The following is a 24,830-nucleotide window of genomic DNA, read 5'->3' as shown; positions in this document are numbered from 1 at the left end:
AGAAAACACTCTAACGTTAAACAGATTCCTTTTTGGATACTTTCCATCGTACAGGAGAACACGCAAACAGCGAGAGAGTTTTTAGTCATCCAGGTCATCAGAGACATGCATGTTTCGCAATGCTCTCAGTACACGCACAATAAGCTTTCTTGGGTTCTGTGGAAATGTGATTTTATTCGACATGCAGGTTTGTAATTATTTGGGCGCTTTAGAAATATGTAAAATTGCTTTATAAAACAGCCGAAATGTAATTTAAATAGAATCATGTTCTCCCCACATCCAGTCAGAAGTTTGATGAACAGGTTATTCTCTCCAGTCTCACACCAGTCTCAGGGAAAATGGAGGATTCAATGGATAAGATGCACCAGCTCAAAACCCGTGACATAATGCAAATGAAGGATACAATAACCAGCAGTCAACTGGTACAAAGAGAAGACATATAGACACACAAATGACTAATGGGTAACACCACTAAAGCAACAAGGACAGGATAAACAACACTGCTGACGGAGGACGGAGGCCTCTGTACCGTGACGGTGTTTAGAATGCGTATAGTTTTATAGTATAAATATAAAAAAAAACATCCCTTTAACACCTTGAGAGATGCTGGAAATGGTTATGATATGTAAAAAAATGAGTGAATTGCAGGTCACAGAATGCTGGTACAGCCAGTCAACTGACCTGAGCATACAAGGGAGGCCAGCAGGCTATGAAGTAATTGTATAGGAAAGCAGTCTGCTAGACAAATGGATAACTAAATCAGACAACGTGCTTAGCCATTTGACATGTCTAATGTGTTGCTATACGGGGCTCTGTGATCCCCTCTGATTTGATAAGTTCTCATACATTGTTTTGAATACACAAATTATGCCTCGTACACCATTATGCAAATGATCTGATATTCATTTTTACAGAATTCTTTGTTCGGAAATGTTCTAAGCATTATTATCAAACCAGGTTCGTACTGAGGCTGTAACTGAGGCTGTACTGAACTTCAGAAGTTATTTTTGATTTGATCTTCTGTAGCAGTGGTGAACGGCAGAAGAGATGAGATACACAGGACTTATCTCAAGTTCTGACCCACTCTACGGTCATGAGAAGAGTATGTAGAAGACGATCTCACCCACTCATGAGCAGAGAATGGCTTACTGCCCTCCTCATCTTCAGAGTCCTGGTACTGATGGTGGGAATCTCTCCAGCATGTCCTGGGTCTTCCCCAGGGTCTCCACCCAGTTGTCCACACCAGGGAGGCACCCAAGGGACATCAGGACCAGAAGCCCGAACCACCTCAACTGGATTCTCTCTACATATTTTATTTAATGGTAGTTTATTTTCAAAACACAGTCTTAACTTCTTCACATTATGCAAACCTGCAGAAATAGCACAACAGGGTTTTCTACAATGTCCCAACTGCAATGCAAATGATTACTAAAAGTATGCACAGATCTTCTGAAATAATGTGTTTAACCTGATTACCTTTTAATGGTTCTCATGTCATTTGCTTCACATTGTTATGTAGTGCTACAATGTGCACTGCCAAATATACAATATCAGAGGGTGTTTTGTTTTATATGTTTGCTAAAAAAAACATGTTAATCTGTTAAATACATTAATCAATCAATAAATCAGTCCAATATGATGTGTCAGAATGTAAAAGGCACAAAATGTTTTATTTTTCCATTCCGCAGTGCAGACACTGTTCTTCATAATCACAAAAGGATTTAAAGGTTAAACATATCAATTCTCAAAGGCTCTAAAAGCTGGCTTTACTTAACAATAGCAACATCTGCAACAACACAGAAACCCTAGAAAACAAACTCAGGGCGCCTGGGGAAGTAGCTGGCTCTCTAATGCAAGACTAAAGGCTCAAAGAAACACCCTTCCCAAAATAACCAAGGAACTAGTAGAGGAACAAACAGCAAAGGAAAACTTGAGATGGCCAAGAAAGAGGGTGACGCAGGAGTGTGAACAGAGAGTGAGAGAGTGAGGTGATAAGACACCAATGCACAACACGATAGCAAATAACAGAAAGGCTGACTGGAAGAGCATAGCACAGGGCTATAAACACCTCAACAGTGAGACACTGCATCTGTCTTCCTTAAGTAGGGAGAAAGACAGGTGCAGGTCATCACTGCTGATTGCGCTGACTAGAGCTGGCTCGTGAGCTCCCCCTGATGGTGGTATATGGCACAACCTTGGAGTCAGCCCTGACAGAAAGGTTTTGTCAACAGTGCATGAACAAGTCTTCTCCTCCAAATCTATAAACGTGGCCACAAAATATTTTTCTATGTGAAGATACAGTATTTTAATGAAAATTCACTCAAAATTTTTATGAATTTTAACTGAATCACCATTTCATTACCTTGGGAGGGGTCCTGATAGATTCTAGATCCAATCTGTTGTGATCTACACTTTGTATTAACTGTACTCACTCAACATTGGTCAGTTTCTGACCACAGGACACTCACTCCAGTGACTTTGACATATAAAACACTGCTGTACCTCAAAAACCTGTACTATAAGTCCAAAGTCATGTCAATACCATGTCAATGTTAATGACATGTTGAGAAATGTTTTACCACCTATAAAATCTGGTGTATGCGGTCAAAATTCGACCAGTGATAATCAGGTTAGTGGGCTGACTAACTGGCCATGGTAACACATGGTCTACAGTTATTGAACATTTTCCATACCAAAGTGAACAGTGAGTGAAGTAAAGTTTAAAATATAGGCTCTTAGTGTAGAGCCATTTTATGGTGGTTTTGCTGTGTGGAAAACAACATTGACATGTCTGCTGTGAGCCAAAAGAATGGACGTTGTTGTGTTTGAGGAGGTGGTGGGGGCTGAGGAAATGAGCTGTTGTGTAATAGAAGAAGTTGAACATCAGACTACTGCTACTGTCATTGTACATGTGGGATCACACACGTCATTTCAGCATTGTTCCCGATCACCGGGACACCGCATGTCACAACAGGGCGGGAGTGGCTGGTCTGCTATCATCTGCATACCTACAACTATGAGCTAATTTCAAACATTCAGGAGACACACAAAAACAACATTGTTGCTCAAATTCCGATCAAGGGGTTAACATTTGGGATTAGCATTTAGCCCAGACATCAGACTGGGTCATCAGAGGAAAAAAAGAGGAGTGGGCAGGTAAAAAGGAGAAATGAATGAAATATGTGGGCACATCCCATGGGCACATCACGTGGGTACATCACGTGGGTCCATCACGTGGGTCCATCAGGTGGGCACATCAGGTGGGCACATATGGTGTGCACATCAGGTGGGTACATCACGTGGGGACATCAGGTGGGCACATCACGTGGGTACAGCACGTGGGTACAGCACGTGGGGACATCAGGTGGGCACATCACGTGGGTCCATCACGTGGGTCCATCACGTGGGTCCATCACGTGGGCACATCATGTGGGTCCATCACGTGGGCACGTCTTCATCATATACCACACGTGTTTTCCCAGCGCCAACCGGAAGGGCCTGCGGGAAGCTTTCTCTAGGACTGGTGAGCCATAGATACGAGGGAAAAGGACAGCATGCAATCTACTGTATATCAGTCATTATAATTTCATACAGTCGAAAGGATTACAGTATTTTACTAAACATTCCTGCCTAAACTTTAAATATCTATTAACATTGACTGATATTTTCTCTCAGATTTCATTTGTTCAGAACTTGTTGAGATCAACCACATCACCTAGGTGACCCTGGAGCACACACTCGGTGAATGTCGGGTTACCGTAGTGATTCATCATCAATCGTGGTTGCAGTGTTTCTTCTTCAACGGATGAGAAATTTTACTTAGCAATAGTTTAAAAGTGCAAATGGTCTGACAGTCAGTACTCTCCCACAGATTATTCAGACTTTGCATGTACAGTTCATAAGTGTGAACAAATGTAGATCCCAATGGTACAGATAAGTGCTAGCCCAAATGTTCATTGTGTCACACCCATTTAACAGTTGATTTTTTGTCATGCTGCACAATTCTTAGTGCTAAACAGAATGTGAGTCAGTAGAGCAGAATACGCTACAGAACAAACATTTGCTTATTTGGTTCAGTTGGTAATTATTTACATCAAATATAAAAATTTGTGCCTATTTTGGTTTGCAACCCAGGATATTGTTTGGTTTAATGGCATGCACACATTTTCCTTTAAAACAAATGAACTACTGGGCAAACAACAAAAAAAAGCAAATTGCTCTATTGTTAGAGAATCTTAATTATGCAGCTCCCCCTGCCAATTTTTTTTTCGAACAAATCCATGCTGCCATCTACTGGTAAATGTCACCTCTACTGGTAAATGGCACCTCCCAGTAAGCACACGCAGTGGGAGTAAAGGTTTTGCAACATGTAAATATTTTGCACTTTTGACTTTGTTTTGTAATAATAAGTAATTATTCAAGAGGTTGAGGTATGTGAACATGTGTAGATTAACCTGTATAATGTTCGTGGTTGGGAGGGGCGAGTTTTTTGACAGTGAATAAAGCGTAGCTATAAGATAATGACTGATTGGCTGTTTGGCTAAATGGGGAACACATACAGACTCACTCAGTTCTTCAGTCACAAAGCCTGTAGTGCACACAACCTGTGGTGCCTTCATCTGAATATTTTAAACCTGTGCGTTTAAAAACATTTAAACATTTTGGGAATTGTGATCTGACAAACTAGTCCGGGTAAGTATTGCTTAGTTTTATTTCCCTTTTTTATATACAATAATTTTATATATTACACACATTTCAATGGGAATTTTACCAATGCTAAAATGCTAATAGTTTCTTCAACAGTCAGGTAATTAATATTTATCGATAGTTCATGTGATACCAATTTCAAGATCAGATTTATCATTCAAAGGATATAATACATAATTAAAAAGTCATAAAATAACCAAGCCCAGTAATGGCACCATAATTTAAATATGTGTTCAACCTGTATTACATTATTGTTATTATTCACTACAAAACAAAGGCAATTACCTCAGGACTACCTCAAGATACCTCAAGATAAAAGTGGTATCTACCTCTACCAAAACTACCTCAAGATAAAAGTGTAACCATTTATAAACATTATCACATTTTTCTGAGCAGACACAAACGTTTTGACAGTTTATGTCAAAAGCGTCTTCCTCTCACTAATTCATAAAAAACCTTATCACAAAAATTGTAAATTATCATTCAAATTCTATTCTGATGTAAGCCTGAATTTCAAGAAAGGACACATTGATTTCTGTTCTTATTGACATGTTTATTTAGTAGCTTGTTTATTTATTGCTTTAGGGGTGGTTAGTGTCAAATATAAATGTTGCTTTATATATATATTTTTTATGTTTGTCATTCAAAATTACTTCATAATTTTCACACCTCTGAGCTGTTTCGAGCCATTTTGTCCTATTTGGAGACATTGGTCTCCTTTTACTGAAACTACAATGGGGATATAACATGGTATTCTTTTGTGCTAATCATAGCATATCAATGGCATATCAATAATAAATAATAATTAATAATTATTTTATTAATAAGAAGAACATTGAGCTACATAAAAATACATAAGATAGTGGAACCGAAATTACTAACCCAGCCCTGTTTTGTGTCAAATGCTGAGTCTGCAAGTCAGGAAAAGCTTCATCTGTTAAGATGGCCACAGAATCAGGATTGAGCAATTTGGCCATACTGTTGTGTGTGATCACTGTCGGTAACAATGTTTTGACAGTAACTGGCCTGTCTGAAATGCTCAGACATAGGCCTATTCATAATGATCATTTAAGAAGCAAATGAAATCAGAGGGCAAAGTAAAGTTGGAGCCAATCCCAGCACCATCAGGGTACACCACGGGCAGGTCACAAGTCCACAATATGGCCAATTATAATAATAATCATCATCAAACATAATACAAAATTTATAATTGCATGTTTTATTATAAAGATGTTAGTATTTTAAGCATTTAATTTAGTATATCATGAGAGAGTAAGTCATAATTATGAGATGGCATCTCAATTATGACTTAATATCTAATAATTATGACTTAATACCTCATTATTATGACTTAGTATCTCATTATTACGATATATTGAGTCATAATTGCGAAATACTATATGGACTTTTTTTTCTTCAAGCGACGGAAATAGGATTTCAAGCGGCGGACTTTTTTGAATATAAGAACGAAAAAATATATACAGTGAGGTGACTGTGCCCTCTAGTGGAGAACCAGAAAAATAGCGACCTATGCTGTCACAGCTACTGAAAACACAACAATGGTTCAGTCAAGTACTGAAATTGCTCCGTTTCCAGATGTCCATACATGACTCCTGACATCTATAATCAGGACTACTTCAGTAATTTCTGAATGGTGTTTAGATGCCCATTCTTGATTTAAAACGTCATTCATTTAAAAGAAATTATTTCACCTGAATGTAGGCCTACATCAAACAATCATGCCAAGCTGTACATCATTGTGCATGAACAAAAATCTTATCTGTTTAGAAAACAAATATGAAATGTTGTCTACAGCTCAGCATTATAAATAAGTGTAACCTTGTCTACACCAACTTGAACAATAATGAATTCCCAAAGAATCCTGTAGGCCAGTTTATCATCAGTGTAAAAATCAATCAGGGTTTGTGATTATCTGAATCACCTGCAGAAGATCCTTCAGATTTACTGAGTTTCAGTTCAGTGTTAAATGCTCATACGCAGCCCGGTATACTGCATATATTAAAACCTCAACATGTAATGTGATGTAATCTAAGATCATTTCGTTTTCATTCGTATAGCAGGTTTAAAACCAATTTAGACTAAATGCATGAAGACTGCAGTCACACTTATATGTGTGAAATGGGAACCACATAAAAAATAAACAATATAGTACATATATGATGGTTAATATAGTAATTTTTAAAAATATTAGAATATAGCAAATAAATCACTTGTGGAATGAATTCATGCTTGCCACTGCTCACACACCATTATTATTGTGTTTACACCGTGTATAAAACCAGATCCTTCTAGATATTTAACAGGAATCTCTTTTTTATCTTTGATCTACTAGAGTAAGACTGAACACCAGAGACAATGGGGGACTGGGGGTTTCTCTCGTCTTTACTGGACAAGGTGCAGTCCCACTCCACCGTCATTGGCAAGATATGGATGAGCGTCCTCTTTATCTTCAGGATCCTCGTCCTGACTACAGCGGCCGAGAGCGTGTGGGGGGACGAGCGTTCTGAGATGGTCTGCAACTCCAACACGCCCGGCTGCGAGAACGTGTGCTACGACTGGATGTTCCCCATCTCACACATGCGCTTCTGGGTCATGCAGATCATCTTCGTGTCCACGCCGACCCTGCTGTACCTGGGCCACGCCGTCCACGTGATCCACCAGGAGAACAAACTCAGGCAGATGCAAAAGATCAGCCATTCGGTGAAGTCGCCCAAGTACACGGATGAAAATGGCAAAGTTCAGATCAAGGGCAGGTTACTGGGGAGCTACCTGGCTCAGCTGTTTTTCAAAATCCTCCTAGAGTTAGCCTTCATTATTGGACAGTACTTCCTGTACGGTTTTGTGATGGAACCCATTTTCCATTGCGATATGAAGCCGTGTCGTATTAAGACGGAGTGCTTCATGTCCAGACCCAGAGAGAAAACCATCTTCATTATCTTCATGCTGGTGGTTGCCTGTGTATCTCTGGCCTTGAATGTTCTTGAAGTGTTTTATTTACTTTGCCGTAGGGTAAGCAGGCGATCCAAACCCGACGTTGTGGTACACTACAGTGCCAACGCTCATTATGGTCCATTTACATCAGTTTCAGGCCTGGAAATGGAGGAGAGCTTGAAACAGAATCACATGAACAAGAGCACAGAGAATGAGTGGAGTCAGAAAAGTCAGTAGCCTTGCAGAAGCAAACTAACAGCAAAAGTACACCTATGGAGATGTCATATATATAGTTGAACAGCAGATGGCGCAGTGCACCTGCTGCGTGGAGAGCATCCTGGCCCGCATCAGCTGGTTATTATAGGCTAATAACGCGTAAATATCAGCTTTAAACAAGCTGCTATGTCGCAAGTTTCAGATTTAAAAAAGTAGTAGTTGTTTTTTTGTAGTTGTTTCTCTTGCATTTACTGATGTGGTGCGATTTAAAATGTGTTAAATTATGATATGTTTGTATAGTATGGACATAAGTTAAACAGTTATGTGCAATAAAAAGTTTGTCCTAGAGAAAAATGTTTTACATATACGGTGGCACACTGACTTGTGTATATAATGTACTATTAAAACATTTGTGTTTAAACGCCATTTAATCACAAATATTGCGATTTACGTTCGCTTATTAGAAACCGATGAGCTGACCAGACAATAAATCAGATGATTTGTAAGATATAAACTTGTTGGCAGGATGACAAGATTAGCCGAACTCAAGACAATATTCATAAAGACGGTGTAAGAAGATCCAAAATGTTCTGACGTAGGGGTCATGTGAGAACTACGTGTGCCCTCTCGCTTCTTTCTCCCCAACACCGTGCAAAGTCTCTTATAAGCAAAGAAAGTTTGACAAGTGCCTCTCAGTTTCTCTGTAGTCCCCGAGTTGGATTTCAAGAAAGCGGTGCTCTCAAGACCTTGTGAAGAAAGTGCCTTAGGGCTCTCTTCTTCCTTCTGGGTGTCTCTCCAGGTACGTTACAAAAAGTTTATAGATTTCATCGACTTCTACTTCTGACGTTTTTACACCTATAAAACGTGCTGCACTTAGAAAATGTGTGTGCAAGAGGTTAAACAGGTTCCACATGCATTCAGTGGAAATTCCACAATTTCCATATTCGGTAAATCTTCCAATAGTTTATATTTTCAAGACAACCGGATCTTTTTTCTCTCTCTCTCTCTCTCTCTTCAGGAGCCAATTTGCTTGCGTTCACTGTTTCATTCACGTCTTTCCTCTCTTACAGGTTATGTGATGTGTTATGATTTAGATAACAACTGCTATAAACATTTTAAATATTGGTATACGGAACAGAAAGAATCATTGGCACACAGAACAACATTTTTCTAAAGAGAAAAGGCATTATACTGGGAATGAATTCAGATATAAGGCAAAATCACCCTGCTTTATAAACAAGATACAGGCCCATATTAATAAAATGACAGTAGTTAAATACACCATTCCCTCATATTAGACTGAAATATTTTTGTTTCCCGTTTAGGTAGAACATTGAATTTTCTCTTATGTCTTATGTCATATGTTAATTGGTAGAAAATACGAGAAAATCATTCTGTTGGCGGAGCACATTGGTAGTTCTTGATTAAATGAGCGTCTTATTCATGGGTTGAACTGGTGCTTTGATGTCAAATTACTGCATAATTCCCTGGAGGTTTTGTGCGCCACCGGGGCCTATATGTGCGTCCTGAAAAGGGTAATGTACCCAAACCTTCTGTTCTTAGCATAAAATCACAATGAGACTTGTTAAAGCCACGTGTCGTTTGCCTTTAATTTTGTTCTAGTAGTCTCTCCACTCAGTCATTCAGGAGATGATGCGTTTAAAATTTCACCCTGTTATTGTCTTGTCACTGTGACATGCTGTAATAGTTGCTCCTTATTCGTTTTCCCGCATCGTCTTGCTTTAACACAATTAGTAAGTGCGAGTGTGAACGCTGAGTTTGAAGGCAACCCTGCACCTTCTGAACAGAACCAAAACCCACCACCCCCAATAGGAGCGCTCACACACTCATACTCGCCCCCCACGAGCCTTTTCATAAAGGAAACTATCACAGGTAGCGTTTGCTTAAGACATCAACGATTTTTTTCCATTCGATTGTTACGTGATGAACTACATATTGTTGTAATTTTACCTTTGGAGAAAAACCAAAACTTAAAAGTCCGTCATGGAAACGTTGGCTTTGCTCAGTCTGTTTTGCATATATTTTGAGTACCTACATAGGATACCACATGCTGCAGCATATTCAGGTTTTTCATGCTTAGATGACATCAGCTCTGTCATGACATTTTAAAATTTATACTAAATAATCCCATAAATCTTTTTTTCAACAGCAAGAAGCACCTAAAGATGGGTGACTGGAGTGCTTTGGGAAGGCTCCTTGACAAGGTGCAGGCGTACTCCACAGCCGGAGGGAAGGTCTGGCTCTCAGTCCTGTTCATCTTCCGGATTCTAGTTCTGGGAACGGCCGTGGAGTCCGCTTGGGGTGACGAGCAGTCGGCTTTCCACTGTAACACTCAGCAGCCCGGTTGCGAGAACGTGTGCTACGACAAGTCCTTCCCGATCTCACACGTGCGCTTCTGGGTGCTGCAGATCATCTTCGTGTCCACGCCCACGCTCCTCTACCTGGCGCACGTCTTCTACCTGATGCGCAAGGAGGAGAAGCTCAATCGCAAAGAGGAGGAGCTCAAGGCGGTGCAGAACGACGGCGGGGACGTGGACATCCCCCTGAAGAAGATCGAGCTGAAGAAGCTCAAGCACGGCCTGGAGGAGCACGGCAAGGTGAAGATGAAGGGGGCTCTCTTGCGCACATACATCGTCAGCATCTTCTTCAAGTCCGTCTTCGAGGTCGGCTTCCTGGTGATCCAGTGGTACATCTACGGTTTCACCCTCTCTGCCGTGTACACGTGCGAGCGATCGCCCTGCCCCCACCGGGTGGACTGCTTCCTGTCCAGGCCCACCGAGAAGACCGTTTTCATCATCTTCATGCTGGTGGTCTCGCTGGTGTCCCTCCTTCTCAACATCGTCGAGCTGTTCTACGTGCTCTTCAAACGGATCAAGGACCGCGTAAAGACGCAACAGAACCAGTACCCGACCATCGGCACCCTGAGCCCCACGCCCAAGGAACTGTCCACCACGAAGTACGCCTACTACAACGGATGCTCCTCGCCCACCGCCCCCCTGTCGCCCATGTCTCCGCCGGGATACAAGCTCGCCACGGGTGAGCGGACCAACTCCTGCCGCAACTACAACAAGCAGGCGACCGAGCAGAACTGGGCCAACTACAGTGCTGAGCAGAACCGGCTGGGCCAGAACGGCAGCACCATCTCCAACTCGCACGCCCAGGCCTTTGACTATCCCGACGACACACACGAGCACAAGAAGCCAGCAGTCAGCCACGAGCTGCAGCCGCTGGCGCTGATGGACCCGCGGCCGTGCAGCCGAGCCAGCAGTCGCATGAGCAGCCGAGCCAGGCCCGACGACCTGGACGTCTAGCCGTGGTGGACAGCCTCACTAGGGCCACAGACAATGGGGTCAAAGAGAGAGACGCGAGTCCTCCTGGGTCAAGAGGACAGTCCCGGCAGGGTCGTCCTGGCTCCAGACCCTAGTTGATACAGAGACATAAAATTACTCACACTGCTGAAGGTACTATTCGTTTATTAACGATGACGTTGAAAGTAGCGCTAACATGCCTTAACACCTGAACAGCTAGAGGGCGAGAGGCCACGAGCAGGTTCTCCTCACTTCCTGACAGTCCCACCTTTCCGCCATGAAGACTCTGCCTTGGTGATGTGATCGATTTTGTTTCCTCGCTCTGCAGCCATAGAATGGCGTGCCGTTTCTAATCACCCCCATTTCAGTATTTCAGAAAAGTCCCCCCCCCCCCCCCACTATTACACACGTTCCCGTCATGTTCCTCACCTCCTATGACCTCAACACCATCTAGTCAAACAGGGTCGTGAGTAGATCCCTAGCTGAAGTTCATGAATTAATATTTATTTATTCATAAAGAATACAGGACATCCACCACTAGATGACTGACTACTACTCATATCCATATGAATATCCATATCCACATCCATGAATAATACTTCACATGACGTCAAAACAGTAATAAGTCACTAGAGCCAATTGCATATTTATTGACAATTATCCAAATTTCTGCAATACGTTTATTAACAAAAGGTTGCTTTTATTAATCATAGTGGACTGTCATTTTCCTGATAAACTTTGAATATATGTGGTGTTAGTTTGTTTATTTTGGGATGTTTTATTGGTGGCGGGCAGAAGTAGCTGGTTTTTGTTTGTTTTGTTGAAACTTCTGGAAATCTTTGAGAGAAAGACTTTTTTTATTCCTCGTAGAAAGTATGCCATTTTTTTATCTTCCTCATATGTCTTTTTGAATGGGAAAGGGGAAATAAATTGTTTCTTTTTTTCTTTTTTGAGTGGGTGACGTGGATATTTTTTTGTCAGTCAATGTAATCATGCTGCTTGAGAGATAGAGTTTTAGTACTGTAAATCAAGCTAACTGTCACAAATGTGAGTTTTTAGAAGACTGCTTGTTAGAGCTGGACTAATATTTAGTCATTGAATAAAATATATATATATGCCAATGTAGCTCCACAAATACCAAACACTAGTAGATGAAACATTGATTGGACATTTTAGTTTTGACTTGCAAACTTTACATCATAGTATTATCGGTACTCAAACATGGAGGCTCATGGATTTTTCCGCTACAATGGTGTTTGCACTGAGATTTTGGCTAGGATGTTGTATGACTTGTAAGTGACAAACGTTCTCTCTGTTATGCATGTAACTAATTTATTTTACCACATACCAGGCAGAAAATGACTACACTAAAACAGTGTTTTCGTGTGAACCCTTGGTTGTTTTGGTCCTGAAAGGGCTTAGTCGGCATCTAACATCCACTGAACAAGGCAAATAAGGTTGCAGATTTGTTTGAAGAAGTGAGTTGAAAATAATGTCATTCCATGGGAATCCACTGTTGTTCAATGTGTGAGTGCATGATAGCAAAAAATGTCATTAATCAAATCTGTGAAAAAAAGGCTTTTTTAACCAATAAAGATTTTTCTTTGTAATATTTAATGTCTTTATGCTTAACATTTTGAGAGGTATCAAATGAGTGTTATCTCGTGACATCAGTGAGAGGAGGGTTGTTCTCTCTGGTTAGCTGTGTTTTCTAATTGGTAAGAGTTTTGCTTTTATTAACATTTTAATTTTAGATTGTTCTTGTAAAACAAGCCTTTTAATTTACAAGCTGATAAACACATCTGAACAGAAAATTACACAATGCTCAGCTAGTTGGCTGGTGCCAATATCAAATGAGGCCTTGAGCAGGCGTCTTGTTCAAAAGAATTAGCCTCACACTAACCACTGTGTATAAACAGGGGCAATAAGGAGAAGTTGGTATCGGGGCCAAATTTCTGCTCATGCCAAGACTTTCAAACCAAAAGACTGATATGGGTTTACATGTATGTTTTAAAATGCCCCCAAAACTTTGAACATTTCATCATATAAAAAGATTCAGTGCTTTTTTTCCCCAATCCAAGTTTCCTATTTAACCTTTCCACAAAGCTAAATAAACCCATATGTTTGGGTTGAGCCTGGGTGCCACATGTGGGTATAGTGGAGAGAAGGGGAAAAAACATAAGACTTTGATCTAATGCTAATTAATCCAATGGCGCTTTATAAGGTTTATCACCCAGTGTTGTTTTATGAAAGGGAGACTTCTTGAAAAGGACTTCAGTCGTACATGTATTGTCCAATAAGATTCATTAGAAAACAAATTACACCGACACAGGGTCTGAGGAATGCTGCTCGCAAAATGTGAGGGCTAACTCTAAAACTCAAACAGCTGACCTTGCAGTTGGTGTGTTTCCAGAGATATAGAGGGACTAGCGGGCTGCTAACTGTGCTCTCCACTGACCTAATACTCAATACCTGCTGAAGGAATTCCAGACTGGCATAGATAAGAGGAAAAATGAAGAATGATTCTCGATTAATCATTTCATTCAAGACATTACATATCTTTGCAGAGGCAATACAAAGAACTCTCTAAAGCATGTAGAGTTGTTCGAGACTGCCCTGATGCTCAAACACTTGCGCCAACATTTATTTCTGAAAATAGGATTCATGTGAGGACAGTTTACATACATACAAAGGTTTCTCCACAGAATACTGAAAACCTCAATTTCAGAGGTAGATTTCCTTTGCCTTTAAGGCCTTTGTGACCAGGGTGCAGGGTGGAAATACATGCTAAAGCTGCTAACTCTGACTAAAAATGGCAAATTAACTTATTGTTATAATGTTGTCCTGTCCTGTGTCAAATAAAACTATACACTGTGCTGCTCTAATAATGTATACTGAACAGCATTCTGGCTCAGCAGCAAACCCAGTCTTTACACAAAAACCCAATTTTTGTCTCCAAACCCTCCGTGAGTGGGTTTCTGGTCCCAGCTCTGTTACGTTCACAGTGTGAAAGAGCCTTGTTTGCCTTTTCCATTTTTATGAAAATCACAGAACGCATATGCACACAAAAGGTTTCGGGACATTTACTCAGACAGCATAAAGCAACGCTTTCAAAAGGAAAGCTTAGAGAATGTGTTGAGCACGTGGTCGATTCCACCAGGGTCCGCTACGTAAAGATTCTTAGAACAGAGCTTTCATTAAACCCCTGCACGGACATCGCACTCCTGAAGCTTACTGGAGGGAGCTGGGGGGCTGGCGGGCAGGGGGTGGGGGCGCAGAGACAGTGGAGGGCCGTGTGTCGGTAGCGCCTGCCCTTTGTGGTCTGCTGGGAGGCCGACCACGGTGTGAAAGAGTCACGCGCACAGATTGCTCGGCGTCTGACTCAGCACCGGGCCCCAGGGGCGTCACGCGCCGTCGCGCTCCACCCAGGAGACTCCACCTCCACCTGCGGGTAAGGCCGAGGTCCGGCTCTCACCTCCACCACGTTCCTCTGATGGAACATCCGGCCCGAGTCGCTGGTGGTTCTGGCACGGGGCGTCTCACAAACGTACGCAGTGAGGCTGGCGATGCGGAGGTCTTCAGCACCATCACTATCTGCCTCCACCCTCTCCGTCCCCTTCACATGATCACTGACGAACTAAGGGCCTTTTTTTGTACTTCTGTGTCCCCCCGTTTTTCAGATTGTCTCTCGTTCCGTGTAGAGACAGATGAGCTGGTGGCCGGGGGGGCAATGCCGGTTTCTCCCCCCTAATACGCCAGGGGGGAGGAGTCTGAATGTCTGTGCTGAGACAAAGAGACTTCAGCCCAGGTGACCTGTGCTTGGCCATTTCCTTCCTTGGAAAAGGGCACAAATATCCAGGCTTACACACACACACACACATAAACACACCCACCCCATACGTCTGAAGCTGAAGACCAGCCCATGACACACGTGTCTCTTGGACGATACGTGGAAGCCCTCGGCTCCTTCACACCACCACATCCCTCTTCTCCCTCCTGAACTCCCAGCACCTCAGGATCCGAAGAACACCAGCACATTTAGCAGAACCACGGGACCGTTACACAGAGAGCTGGGGGGGGCGAAGGTCCCTGGTGACACGTGGTGCACATTGGCAGGATCAGGGGGAGGGGGTGGAGCCACAGAGACCGGACAGGAAGCTGTGCCACATGGCCGCGGCCGACAGAGAGGCCGTGTGCAGCTCCGCCGTCGGCGTGGGCGGCTCGGCCCACAGCACGGCCGGCAGGCGATTAAGGGAGCGGAAAAAAATAAAAGCAGCGGTAAAAAACGACGACAAGGAAGACGTGAAGTACATGTGGAACATAATCGCACGGTAAACCCATGAGCCCCGTGAATCAGTCCAGGTCTGGCTGTTTCCACTCTCCTCTCTCTCTCTCTCTCTCTCTCTCTCTCTCTCTCTCTGTGACCAGAGCCCCTGAGACTCCAGTGTGCGTGCTCTCTCTGCCCGAGCAGGATGTTAAGCATGTGGGATTGATTAGCCTGTGGTCCTGCCACTGTCCTTTTCAACTTGCGCGGTCGGGCACGGGCCTTCTCTTCCGCTAGCCGCCACACGCCGATTACGCGGCCGAGGCGTCGACGCCGTCAGGGCTTTTAACCGTGCCGGAGCAGAGACGCGCCGCGGGTTCGCCCCGGAACACGAGCCCTGCCAGGTACCTGTAACCGAGGTGGATGCGGTTCAGGAACGGCATGCCAGCTGGGTCTGAACATGGACCGGAGCTCTGAGTTACCAAGAGGTCAAAAGAACGAAAGAACGCAGCCCACAGCCAGAGTCAATAGTGGGGTTGCACTGGCATACGCAAAATATTTCCACAAGTCACTCCTTAATGTGGCCCTGTGTATTTTCCTGACACTTCCACATCAGCATGTACAATACATAGACCATGGCCATTACTCTAAATTTAGCCAGATGGGCCCCAGTTTTCCACTGCAAGGTCCAAATCAGGAAAATCAAGCCAGGAATATTCTAAGAATGAGTTGTATTTCACCCGCCTAATTGTAACCAGTATCTATTCAAAGTATGCTTCAGATCGAATCACTTCAACGGGGCTGTTCTGGCAATATGTATTTGCCACAGCTGTAATTTAAGGGGGGGGAGGCCTGTAACTGGTTACACATCTGCTCAAAGAGAGAAGGAACAGAGTGTAACGTCCTAAGGTGATGTCTGAGAGGCTTTATGGAGATCACTGGGTCATACGTGACTCTTTAGTCACAAAATATAAACAGAACCACATCTGGGTTGCCAAAACATTAACCCTTTTCAGGTTGGCACGAAACACATCCACTTTTTCAAAGAAAAGCATGATAATAGTGCTCTGGACAACTGATCATATTTCACTTTCAATAATTAGCATGAAATGCACTAAATCTCTAAACAGCCCAAATGAATTTGGCAGTACTCTTCATATTGTAGAAATACTTTAGATTCAAAGTTATGTAAACTCATTAAGGTCACGTGATAGTGACATGACATTGACTTCAATGACTATCATGTAAAACACTTGTTTTGTAAAACAACATGTAAAACTCATATGACAGTGAGATAATTTAGGTTTGTCCAAAACGTTTTTTTGGTACACTGAAGCGTTACGGTTTCTCTTCACTGGACCTGAGGTCGACCCCTGAATGAACAAGCCCATAGCATCCCTCCTCCACCTGACGGAGTTGGCACAGTACAGTCAGGTAGGCAAGATCCTCCTGGCTTTTACCTGACCCAGACCTGTCCATCACACTACCAGATAAAGAATCCTGATCCATCCCTCCACAGAGCCCGATTCCACCTCTCCAGAGTCCAGTGACGGCATGTTATGCACCACTCCAACTGACACGGCTTGCATGCGGCTGCTCGGCCTTGGAAACCAATGCCATGAAGCTCTGATCACACAGACCTTGTGCTGATGTTAATGCCAGAAGAGGTTTGGAACTCCGCAGTTACTGCAGAGCTTTGGTGACTTTTATGCACATATGACTCAGTACTCACTGACTTGAACTTTATTTGGTATTAACTTTGTGTCTGAATGCCTACTTCACTCACTCACAGTTGATTGTAAAATATCTAGGACTGAAGTAATTTTATAAATCGAACTTTTTGCAACCATGCTCATATTCAGTGAGCTTTATTCTTTCACATATATTTTTAAACACAGCCAGCATGCCTGGATGCTTGATTTTAAACACCTGTGGCAATGGGACTACATAAAAAACCTGAAGGGAGAGAGAGACCGAGAGAGAGAGAGAGAGAGAGACCAAAAGAGGGGGGGGGGGGGAGAGATTAAGAGGCGTGTCCCAATACTTTTGTCCACATAATGTATTACCACTGCTGTCCCCTTCAGACTGAGACATGTCCTCATCAGCTCATCTGTGTGGGCCACTGTTTGAATGTATTCATGGATGTTATGCATCTCACACTGGACAGTGGATCTCCCACTTCAGACGTCCCCTCTCCCCTCATTATAGCTGATGCACAGCCTTTGAATCATGGGTGGATTGCCCTGTGGAGGTTCCTGGTCTTGATGAACTTCTCATTCTTCTCTTAGTCAGCTTATTGTGACTGCTGGGTCACCACCAGCAGAAGCCATTTTCCAGAACCATTTATACAATGCGTATTTTGACATGTATTAGTGAGATTCCTTTCATGTTAAAAGGTCCATTCGTTGTATATGTGTAGCATAACCCCTGACTATAAGAGCCCAACAGGAATAGCAGGGGGCCCATTCACTGCATGCCAAGTCACAACAGGCCTCCATGCGTCTCAGACCCCAGTGTGATGCCCCCTGGCACCGCCACCCGGGCACTCACGACTACGGGGCGTTATACCACATGCAGATCTCTCTGTTAACCGTCAGTGTACGTGGAGAGAGAGAGAGAGAGAGCTCCAGAGATAAAGACTTTATACCCAGTCCTGGCTCTTCCTCCCCACACTCTTCCTCCCTTCCCCATTAGGTTGCTGTGTGTGTATAACTGCTCCTCATTCTGGTGCTGCCCATTCCAGAAGCTACACCGTATCATCACAACCAACAGGGTTTTAGGCTTTTTGGCTTGAAAATCTTTAGCTGCACTGAACCAGCAGTTCTTCTCCTCCTGCCTTCCCAGGGTTAGTTCTCCATCCCCAGATAAATTCACAAGCATTTTTACAATCTCATCAGGAATGCAAAAAGCAGCTAATAACCTCATTAAGGCTGTGCCCATGTATTTTCCCATTTTACCCCCCCCCCCCCCCCCCCCTCCAATGGGTAGTACTCTCAGCCAAAACAGCAGTGGCTCTCAGACGAGGAAGATGTCTGAAATCAGCCCGGCTTTTCCGGAGGTCCATGCCGGCTTCCAGCGGACCGGCCTCACTCTGAGGCCGTGACATAGTGCCTCTTTAACAGCTGCCGACACATTCAACAAACAAACCCAATCGCACGACCGGGCCCTCCGCACCCAGGCCTGTTTTCCTTCTCCGCTGAGCATGGGGGCGCTTCAAAAGACCCCGGCTTGGTTGGCTCCCGCCGGCGGTTATAAAAACAGACCGAGGTGGCTGCATGTTGGATTGTTTTACAGAGCAAATCGCACCGTCACTGGACATAAAGTCCTGCTGAGTGATGGCTGTTAGAGAAGGTGGGACGGTTCGTTTTGACATTCATTTGACAGGTTTCCTCACTGAGGTAATGGCGCACTACGATAGCGCTTTAGTGAACTGTAGTTTTACTGAAGGACATCTGTACTGTCTGTCTTCCAGCTTTGTTTTATGTGCAGGTGCTCACTTTGAACATAGTCTGCACATCACATTGTTTGAAATCCAAGTTGCCTTTGCATAGTTTAACGTTTAACAGAATTATGGGATTTGATTGGCTGTGATGGACAATTTGGATTTGGCTAAAGTCAAGCATTTTACAACATAAAAACAAAACACAATTTCTGTTTAACTCAACCAACAGTTTTCAAGATGTAAACTGTCAAACGTTCCCTCAGCTTTCTTTGTAAATGTCATGTGGGCCAGCTACTCTAAATGGGTCATAATGTAAATCCAGAAATGACGGAACAGTGCAGCAAAGAACTTTCTAAGAGCACAGTGTATACAGACTTGAGCTTGAACCAATATGCAAAGCCAAAAGGTAGAACCAGAGAGTACCTGATTGGACAATATGCTGTTAAAATGAATCGGGGTGGAGTTGAAACAACCCTCCACTGCTCCATTTCTCTTCAGAAATATGGTTTTTAAGTTGGTCTGAGTTGGCAGAAAGAGTCATATAGAATTTAGGGGGGAAAAGGAGAAATGAGGGAGGAGGTGGGGGCTCAGGAAGTTAAACAGGAAGTGTGGAATAAACATGCCGTCCAGCAACACGGCAACATCCAGAAGACCCGAGGATGTTGACTTTGACACTTCCTGGTATTCCTCTGAGTAACGTATGGACGCTATAGTGTTTTTTAAACTTGCTTCCTCTGTGACAAAGTAGACAACTGAAATGGAAATATGTTTTATATCTTTGTTGGACTTTAGAATTGCTGTTACAATAGATAAGAATAATATGATAATGGACTGTTAGTTGATCGTCTTCTCTGTAAGTATAGAAGTTGTGAACATTTAAATTGAATCTTATATGTGTTTTCTATTTCCAATAGTCACTATAAACTTGTTTTTTATTTAAAGCTGCCAGACTTGAACAAAATCTGGCTTGCTGAAGACATCGCCCAAGCTAATCAGTCAGCACAACTATGATGAATGGAAGATTAAAACACTTTCATTTGGTCCGTTGTCATTATTTCTAGCAGCCAAGCATGTTGGTGCAACTGATGATCAGTGGTTTAAGGAAGGTTTTAGCACAGCCAACACTGTAACTCCACAGGGTATCCAGGCCAAGCGCAAATAACAAACAAATAGACCCGACAAGGCGCTAATTAGCAATCAGCTCACAGTGGAACACGGCTCTCTGGGAGGAGTTTGGGCACTGAATAACAACTTCAGCACAGTGAATCTTGCATTCCTGAGCTCTTGCTGGTTGGAAAAGTCTCTTCTGTGTTATCCCATGTAGCAGACCACCTAAAAGAGACAAGAAGGAAAAGTGTTTAGGGAATTGTCATAGTTGCCCCTTTAAAAAATGTTTTGGCAACATTTGAACATTTTTCTCCGTGTTGTAGTACAATGAAGTGCTACTTTACAGTACCTTAACATCTCACACACAAGACCACAATGTAATGGTTAAGTCCTGGGAGGACTGAGGACATGGCACAAGGAACCTTCTAGAAAAAAAAAACTCTTAAGACCTCAGTGTTTGAGCGCCCTCAATTGACCTTCGTATATTTGCAAAAAAAGAAAAGAAAAGCTTAACGCTCCATGTGTTAGGACAGGAAGGGGAGGTGAGGTGTTAAAATTCATGTTTTATTACCTACAACATATTCTGTTATACTGTGATTGTGAACTAAACAATATAAACTGCTTGGGGCGCTGCATGTGTAGTTAAGCATAGTTAGGGATCGTACAGAGTTAGGGATCGTGAACATGACTCATAACAGATATTCAACAACAGACGAGTACAAAGTTAGCAATATTTTCAAACGTTATAGAAAAAAAAGGAAAAACCTTCAGACTCCTTTGATTCTTTTGTTTGTTTTTTTTTTTCATTTTAAATGGTTTAGTTTTTCTGTTTGCACCATATGGGTCTGTGAGAGGAATTCGGTTCCTACAAAACTTTACCTTGGTATGTCTCTGAAGAGTCTGGCTGTCGGGCTCTGCAACACAAAGGTTTTGACACGTACTTAAAAAGAACGCCAAACTCTCTAGCGGCTTTTATGAAGACTTAAAAAGAAACACCTTTAAATCCAAAAGTATGTATTTCATCAGCGTTGCCTATTTATATTGCAATTATTCCTGCTAAAGAGGCTATTAGTCTTGTAGTCCAGAAGCAATACAACTCAGTTTTCTTTAAAAGGAGCTGACATCATTTAACTATGTCTGAGTCATTGTTCTCAAACCAGGACTTCAGCTGAAAAGGTACTTTGTTGATGCTAATAATGAGTTAAGCGCTCCTATTAAGCCAAAAAAGTGTTGAGTCAAGTTTAAATTTTGTGCTTCACAACATGAATTAAATCGAGGCGAATCACAAAGAGGAATGCACGGATGAGTTAGTGATCCCATGGAAGCTCTTGTGCCCTACTGGCTTATGCAAAGCATTCTTTTTGTATACACGGCCTATAAGCCATTGAGATGTGTGAAAGAACAGTAACCATAGCAAAGCCCAGCAGTACCAGACAAGTGTTTAATTTGGCCCACTGCTCTTACTTCCAGTGTTATGTCCCTCCTTCCTGTCTGTAAACGTCATTCTGGTCCCTTTAGAGTTTAGCACCGGAATGTCGCATGAACATGTAGCTGCACGCACACACACACGCACACGCACACGCACACGCAGATCTGGAGGTGCATGATGCAACCATGACAGGGGAAGCTTGGGTGATTTGTAGTCTAAACTTGAGCCAAAGCCAAATGAACCTGAACATGAAAAGTTTCTCACACATCACAAGGAATTGGAGTGGAATATTGCCATAACAGATCACACACATTCCAGATATGTGCTAATCTTTATTTTTCTAAATTTACCCACATTTGTTTTTGATAAGATGGTGTTCCACAGTAATCATATTACCAAACCATTAAATAGATAACTTCAACCCAAACATTATTATAAACATTCATTAATCACAAAATACAGATACAGTTCGTTTACTAGATATTAGGTTATTTTTACATAAACATAATTAAATCTAGTCTAATGATACTTTGCTCTACTCATGGTTTTAGAAGGCCCACAGGAGGTAAATCTTATGAGTCCTTTCCCACAGATTCAAAATGATGACGTGGGCGTAGCCTTCAGTGATAGTATAACAGAAGATGTTGATTGGTGTCTTTCTATAAAGCATGATGAAATATCACTGCTGATTGGAGGGCAGGTCTGACTTTAAGGGACTGGTTTGAGAGCAGGGACCGTCCACATGAAAGCTGACCCGAAGTTTTTTATTTGTGATCTACATGACTGGTCATTGGTGGTTTGTACACATAATGCCATTGTTTTTGTTGCTGGGCTCAGCAGAGCGTCACAAAATTAAAGCCTTTATAAGCAATAATTACTGAATTAAAGCATTTATAAGCAATAATTACTGAAGTGCTTGCCCGGGGCCTCTCGGGCTTAGACAAAGGCCTAATAAGCCTTTCCATGCTATTCACTGCCCACAAAACTGCTTAATGAACAGTCATCATGGTCCTGGAAGTGCCGGTCTTTGGCCCAGTAGCACGCTCAGGCCCATCAGCAGCCTGTAGTGGGTCATCCCACGTGTCCACACTTCCCCTTGTCCCCCGGGATGTGGCAACATGCGTCTCTAACCCAAGCTCTTTTATTGGACTAATACGTGCTGACCGGTTGAACCCGCGTAATGGTGCTACTGTGTCACTTTGACGTATGCATAAAAAGGTAAAATGCTGAAATATATTAATATCAAGTGTTAACAAACAAAAAGGGAAAGAGAAGTGTTTAAACTGAACTAAACTAGTGAAAAAAACTGTTAATAATTGATGATTGCTAATAGACGGATGACATGTATGCTGCTCCTGTGTGTGATATTTTTTTCTGAAAGGGAACTTTAAAAAAATGTAACCAAAAAGAGCTATTAGAAAAAGAGTAATGTTTGCCATCTTGTACATTAATAATTTAGTAGTAGCCCTTAAGTAGTATTGTTCAATTTGTGTCTTTTGTCTTGATTGTAACTGAGTAATTGTATACATGAGGTAGTGGTAATGTTGGAGACTGGAGCAACAGACAGCTAATTAAATCCACTTGTAATGTCTAGGACCCAGAGAGACTTCATCTCCAACCTGCCATTATGGAACACACTACCACCTACGAGGTTTAACACTTGACAACATCAACGTTCTCTTAGAAATGGTTCTTAAATGGTGTTTTCGATTCTGAAAAGAAACACAAAATGTAACAGGCAAGCCAATCTCCACTTGACTTGTCATCCACTGTGGGGGCTGGAGCCCAAGATGGATCAGTCTGAAATGGAACAGCCCTACGGTTTGGCCGAATGCTCAATGATTTTTTACATTTTTATCTACGGTTGTCCAGCGCAAAAGGGAACATGAAAACATTCGTTTAAATACTTGTCGAGTGATGAACAACTCACAAACTGATGAAAGTCAACCAAGTCATTTGCTCAACCTTTTTTTTCCTCTTACGTTAGAAAATATGGACTAAAACAAGCCTCATTATATTCTGTTATATACTGTTATACTGTTTTAACTATTGTTTTGTTTAATTTTTATCTCTTTATTTATATTTCGGCCACATTTAATACCATTTTAAAGAGTCAACAATCATAACAAAAGAATGCAATAAAATGTGTTTAAACATTTTTAGCACTTAAATCGAATGAGTTTACATGTGTTGTAACCCACAGTAGAACTGCTACAATGGAACATTTGAGTTGGTTAGACAGCAATGGAAGCAGTTTTTCTTCAGTTTATATTCCTATTACCATGGTTCTCTACTGCCCCAATGCTCCAAAGGAGCTAAACTAGCTAGCTTAGGTAGCTGTTATAACACTAGATTCACTGTTGTATTTGATTCTGTTTATTATGCATGTAAGGTAAATCATCTAGATGGGTGTCAGCCAGCCCCATGAAAGTCTGTTCAAAGTGTTCACATTTAAGAAGTATTAAGATGTAACTGCATGCAATACGAATTATCAGCGTAAACTAGCTAGTATGTTATTGCATAGCCACCATTTATTTCTCAAATTTTCCCAGAATGCAACACATGATCTTTAATTTACATTTAATGTACCATACTGGCTCAAACACAGTAATTAATTACAGAAATGCTGTACAGTTTTGAGAAAATTGGATATGGCCTGTTTAACCAGGAACACTTTTACTTACTAATGAGATAGAGTGAGATAATAATTCTACCTGGCACAAACAGGATAATAATCTAAAACCCAAAATGTACTTATCACACATTCAATTACAACTTGACCATAAGCGTTACTCAAATGTGTTGAACTGCTTGCAGACTTAGACAAGCATTTTATCCATGGTGCCACCAAATATTCCAAACCACATGTGATTTTATCCTATGATATGCTAGAAGTGTCACGGTACGGCGGCCCCCTACTGGTCGCCTCCGTCTACAGCAGCAGCTTGTCCTGTGGGTGTGGTGTTGTGTTCGTTCCTCAGGTGGGTGGAGCCCGCGATCCGTCTCACCTGAGGGTCGTTTGTTCGTCTATATATGTCTTGTCTTTGTACCAGTTGACCGCTGGTTATTATATCCTTAATTCGGATCAGTTCACGGGTTTTGGTTTGCGCACTTTACATATTAAACCATCCTATTTCCCTGAGACTTGGCGTGATCGCTTCCATTTATTTTCACTCACCCTACCCGTCACAGAATAACCAGCCACTTTCGGAAGCCGCCAGTCTCTTTTTCTTTCTCCTTCGTTCGTGGTCATGTCTCGTGGTGTTTCTCTGCGTGGTGTTTTGTTTGAAGAGCTCTGCCGTGCTTATGTGTTTTGTGTGTGTGTGTAGCACGGCGAGGACCAGGGCAATCTGCCCTGGGAGAGCTCTTCATGTCCGTTGCTTG

General features: G+C 42.3%; 2 protein-coding genes across 2 annotated transcripts; both read left to right on the top strand.

Moving 5' to 3' along the window:
- Positions 1 to 4,409: 4,409 nt before the first annotated feature.
- Positions 4,410 to 7,898, top strand: gja13.2 (gap junction protein alpha 13.2). The gene is made up of 2 exons (XM_077017867.1): positions 4,410 to 4,692; positions 7,061 to 7,898. The coding sequence occupies exon 2, from the start codon at positions 7,084 to 7,086 to the stop codon at positions 7,894 to 7,896; it is 813 nt and encodes a 270-aa protein (XP_076873982.1). The 5' UTR covers positions 4,410 to 4,692; positions 7,061 to 7,083; the 3' UTR covers positions 7,897 to 7,898.
- A 636-nt stretch (positions 7,899 to 8,534) lies between these two features.
- gja1b (gap junction protein alpha 1b) lies at positions 8,535 to 12,816 on the top strand. Its single transcript, XM_077017866.1, has 2 exons — positions 8,535 to 8,674; positions 10,046 to 12,816. Exon 2 carries the CDS (start codon positions 10,062 to 10,064, stop codon positions 11,205 to 11,207), a length of 1,146 nt encoding a protein of 381 aa, XP_076873981.1. The 5' UTR covers positions 8,535 to 8,674; positions 10,046 to 10,061; the 3' UTR covers positions 11,208 to 12,816.
- The last annotated feature ends 12,014 nt before the right edge of the window (positions 12,817 to 24,830 follow it).

This window comes from Brachyhypopomus gauderio, chromosome 9, assembly GCF_052324685.1.
Source record: "Brachyhypopomus gauderio isolate BG-103 chromosome 9, BGAUD_0.2, whole genome shotgun sequence".
Lineage (NCBI taxonomy): Eukaryota > Metazoa > Chordata > Actinopteri > Gymnotiformes > Hypopomidae > Brachyhypopomus > Brachyhypopomus gauderio.
Note: the sequence above shows the minus strand (reverse complement) of the source record. Positions and strands in the feature narration are given on the sequence as shown.

What these genes read in the sequence shown, in the direction of transcription:
- gja13.2 (XM_077017867.1), top strand. Translation starts at nt 7,084, where the DNA reads ATGGGGGACTGGGGGTTTCTCTCGTCTTTACTGGACAAGGTGCAGTCC.
- gja1b (XM_077017866.1), top strand. Translation starts at nt 10,062, where the DNA reads ATGGGTGACTGGAGTGCTTTGGGAAGGCTCCTTGACAAGGTGCAGGCG.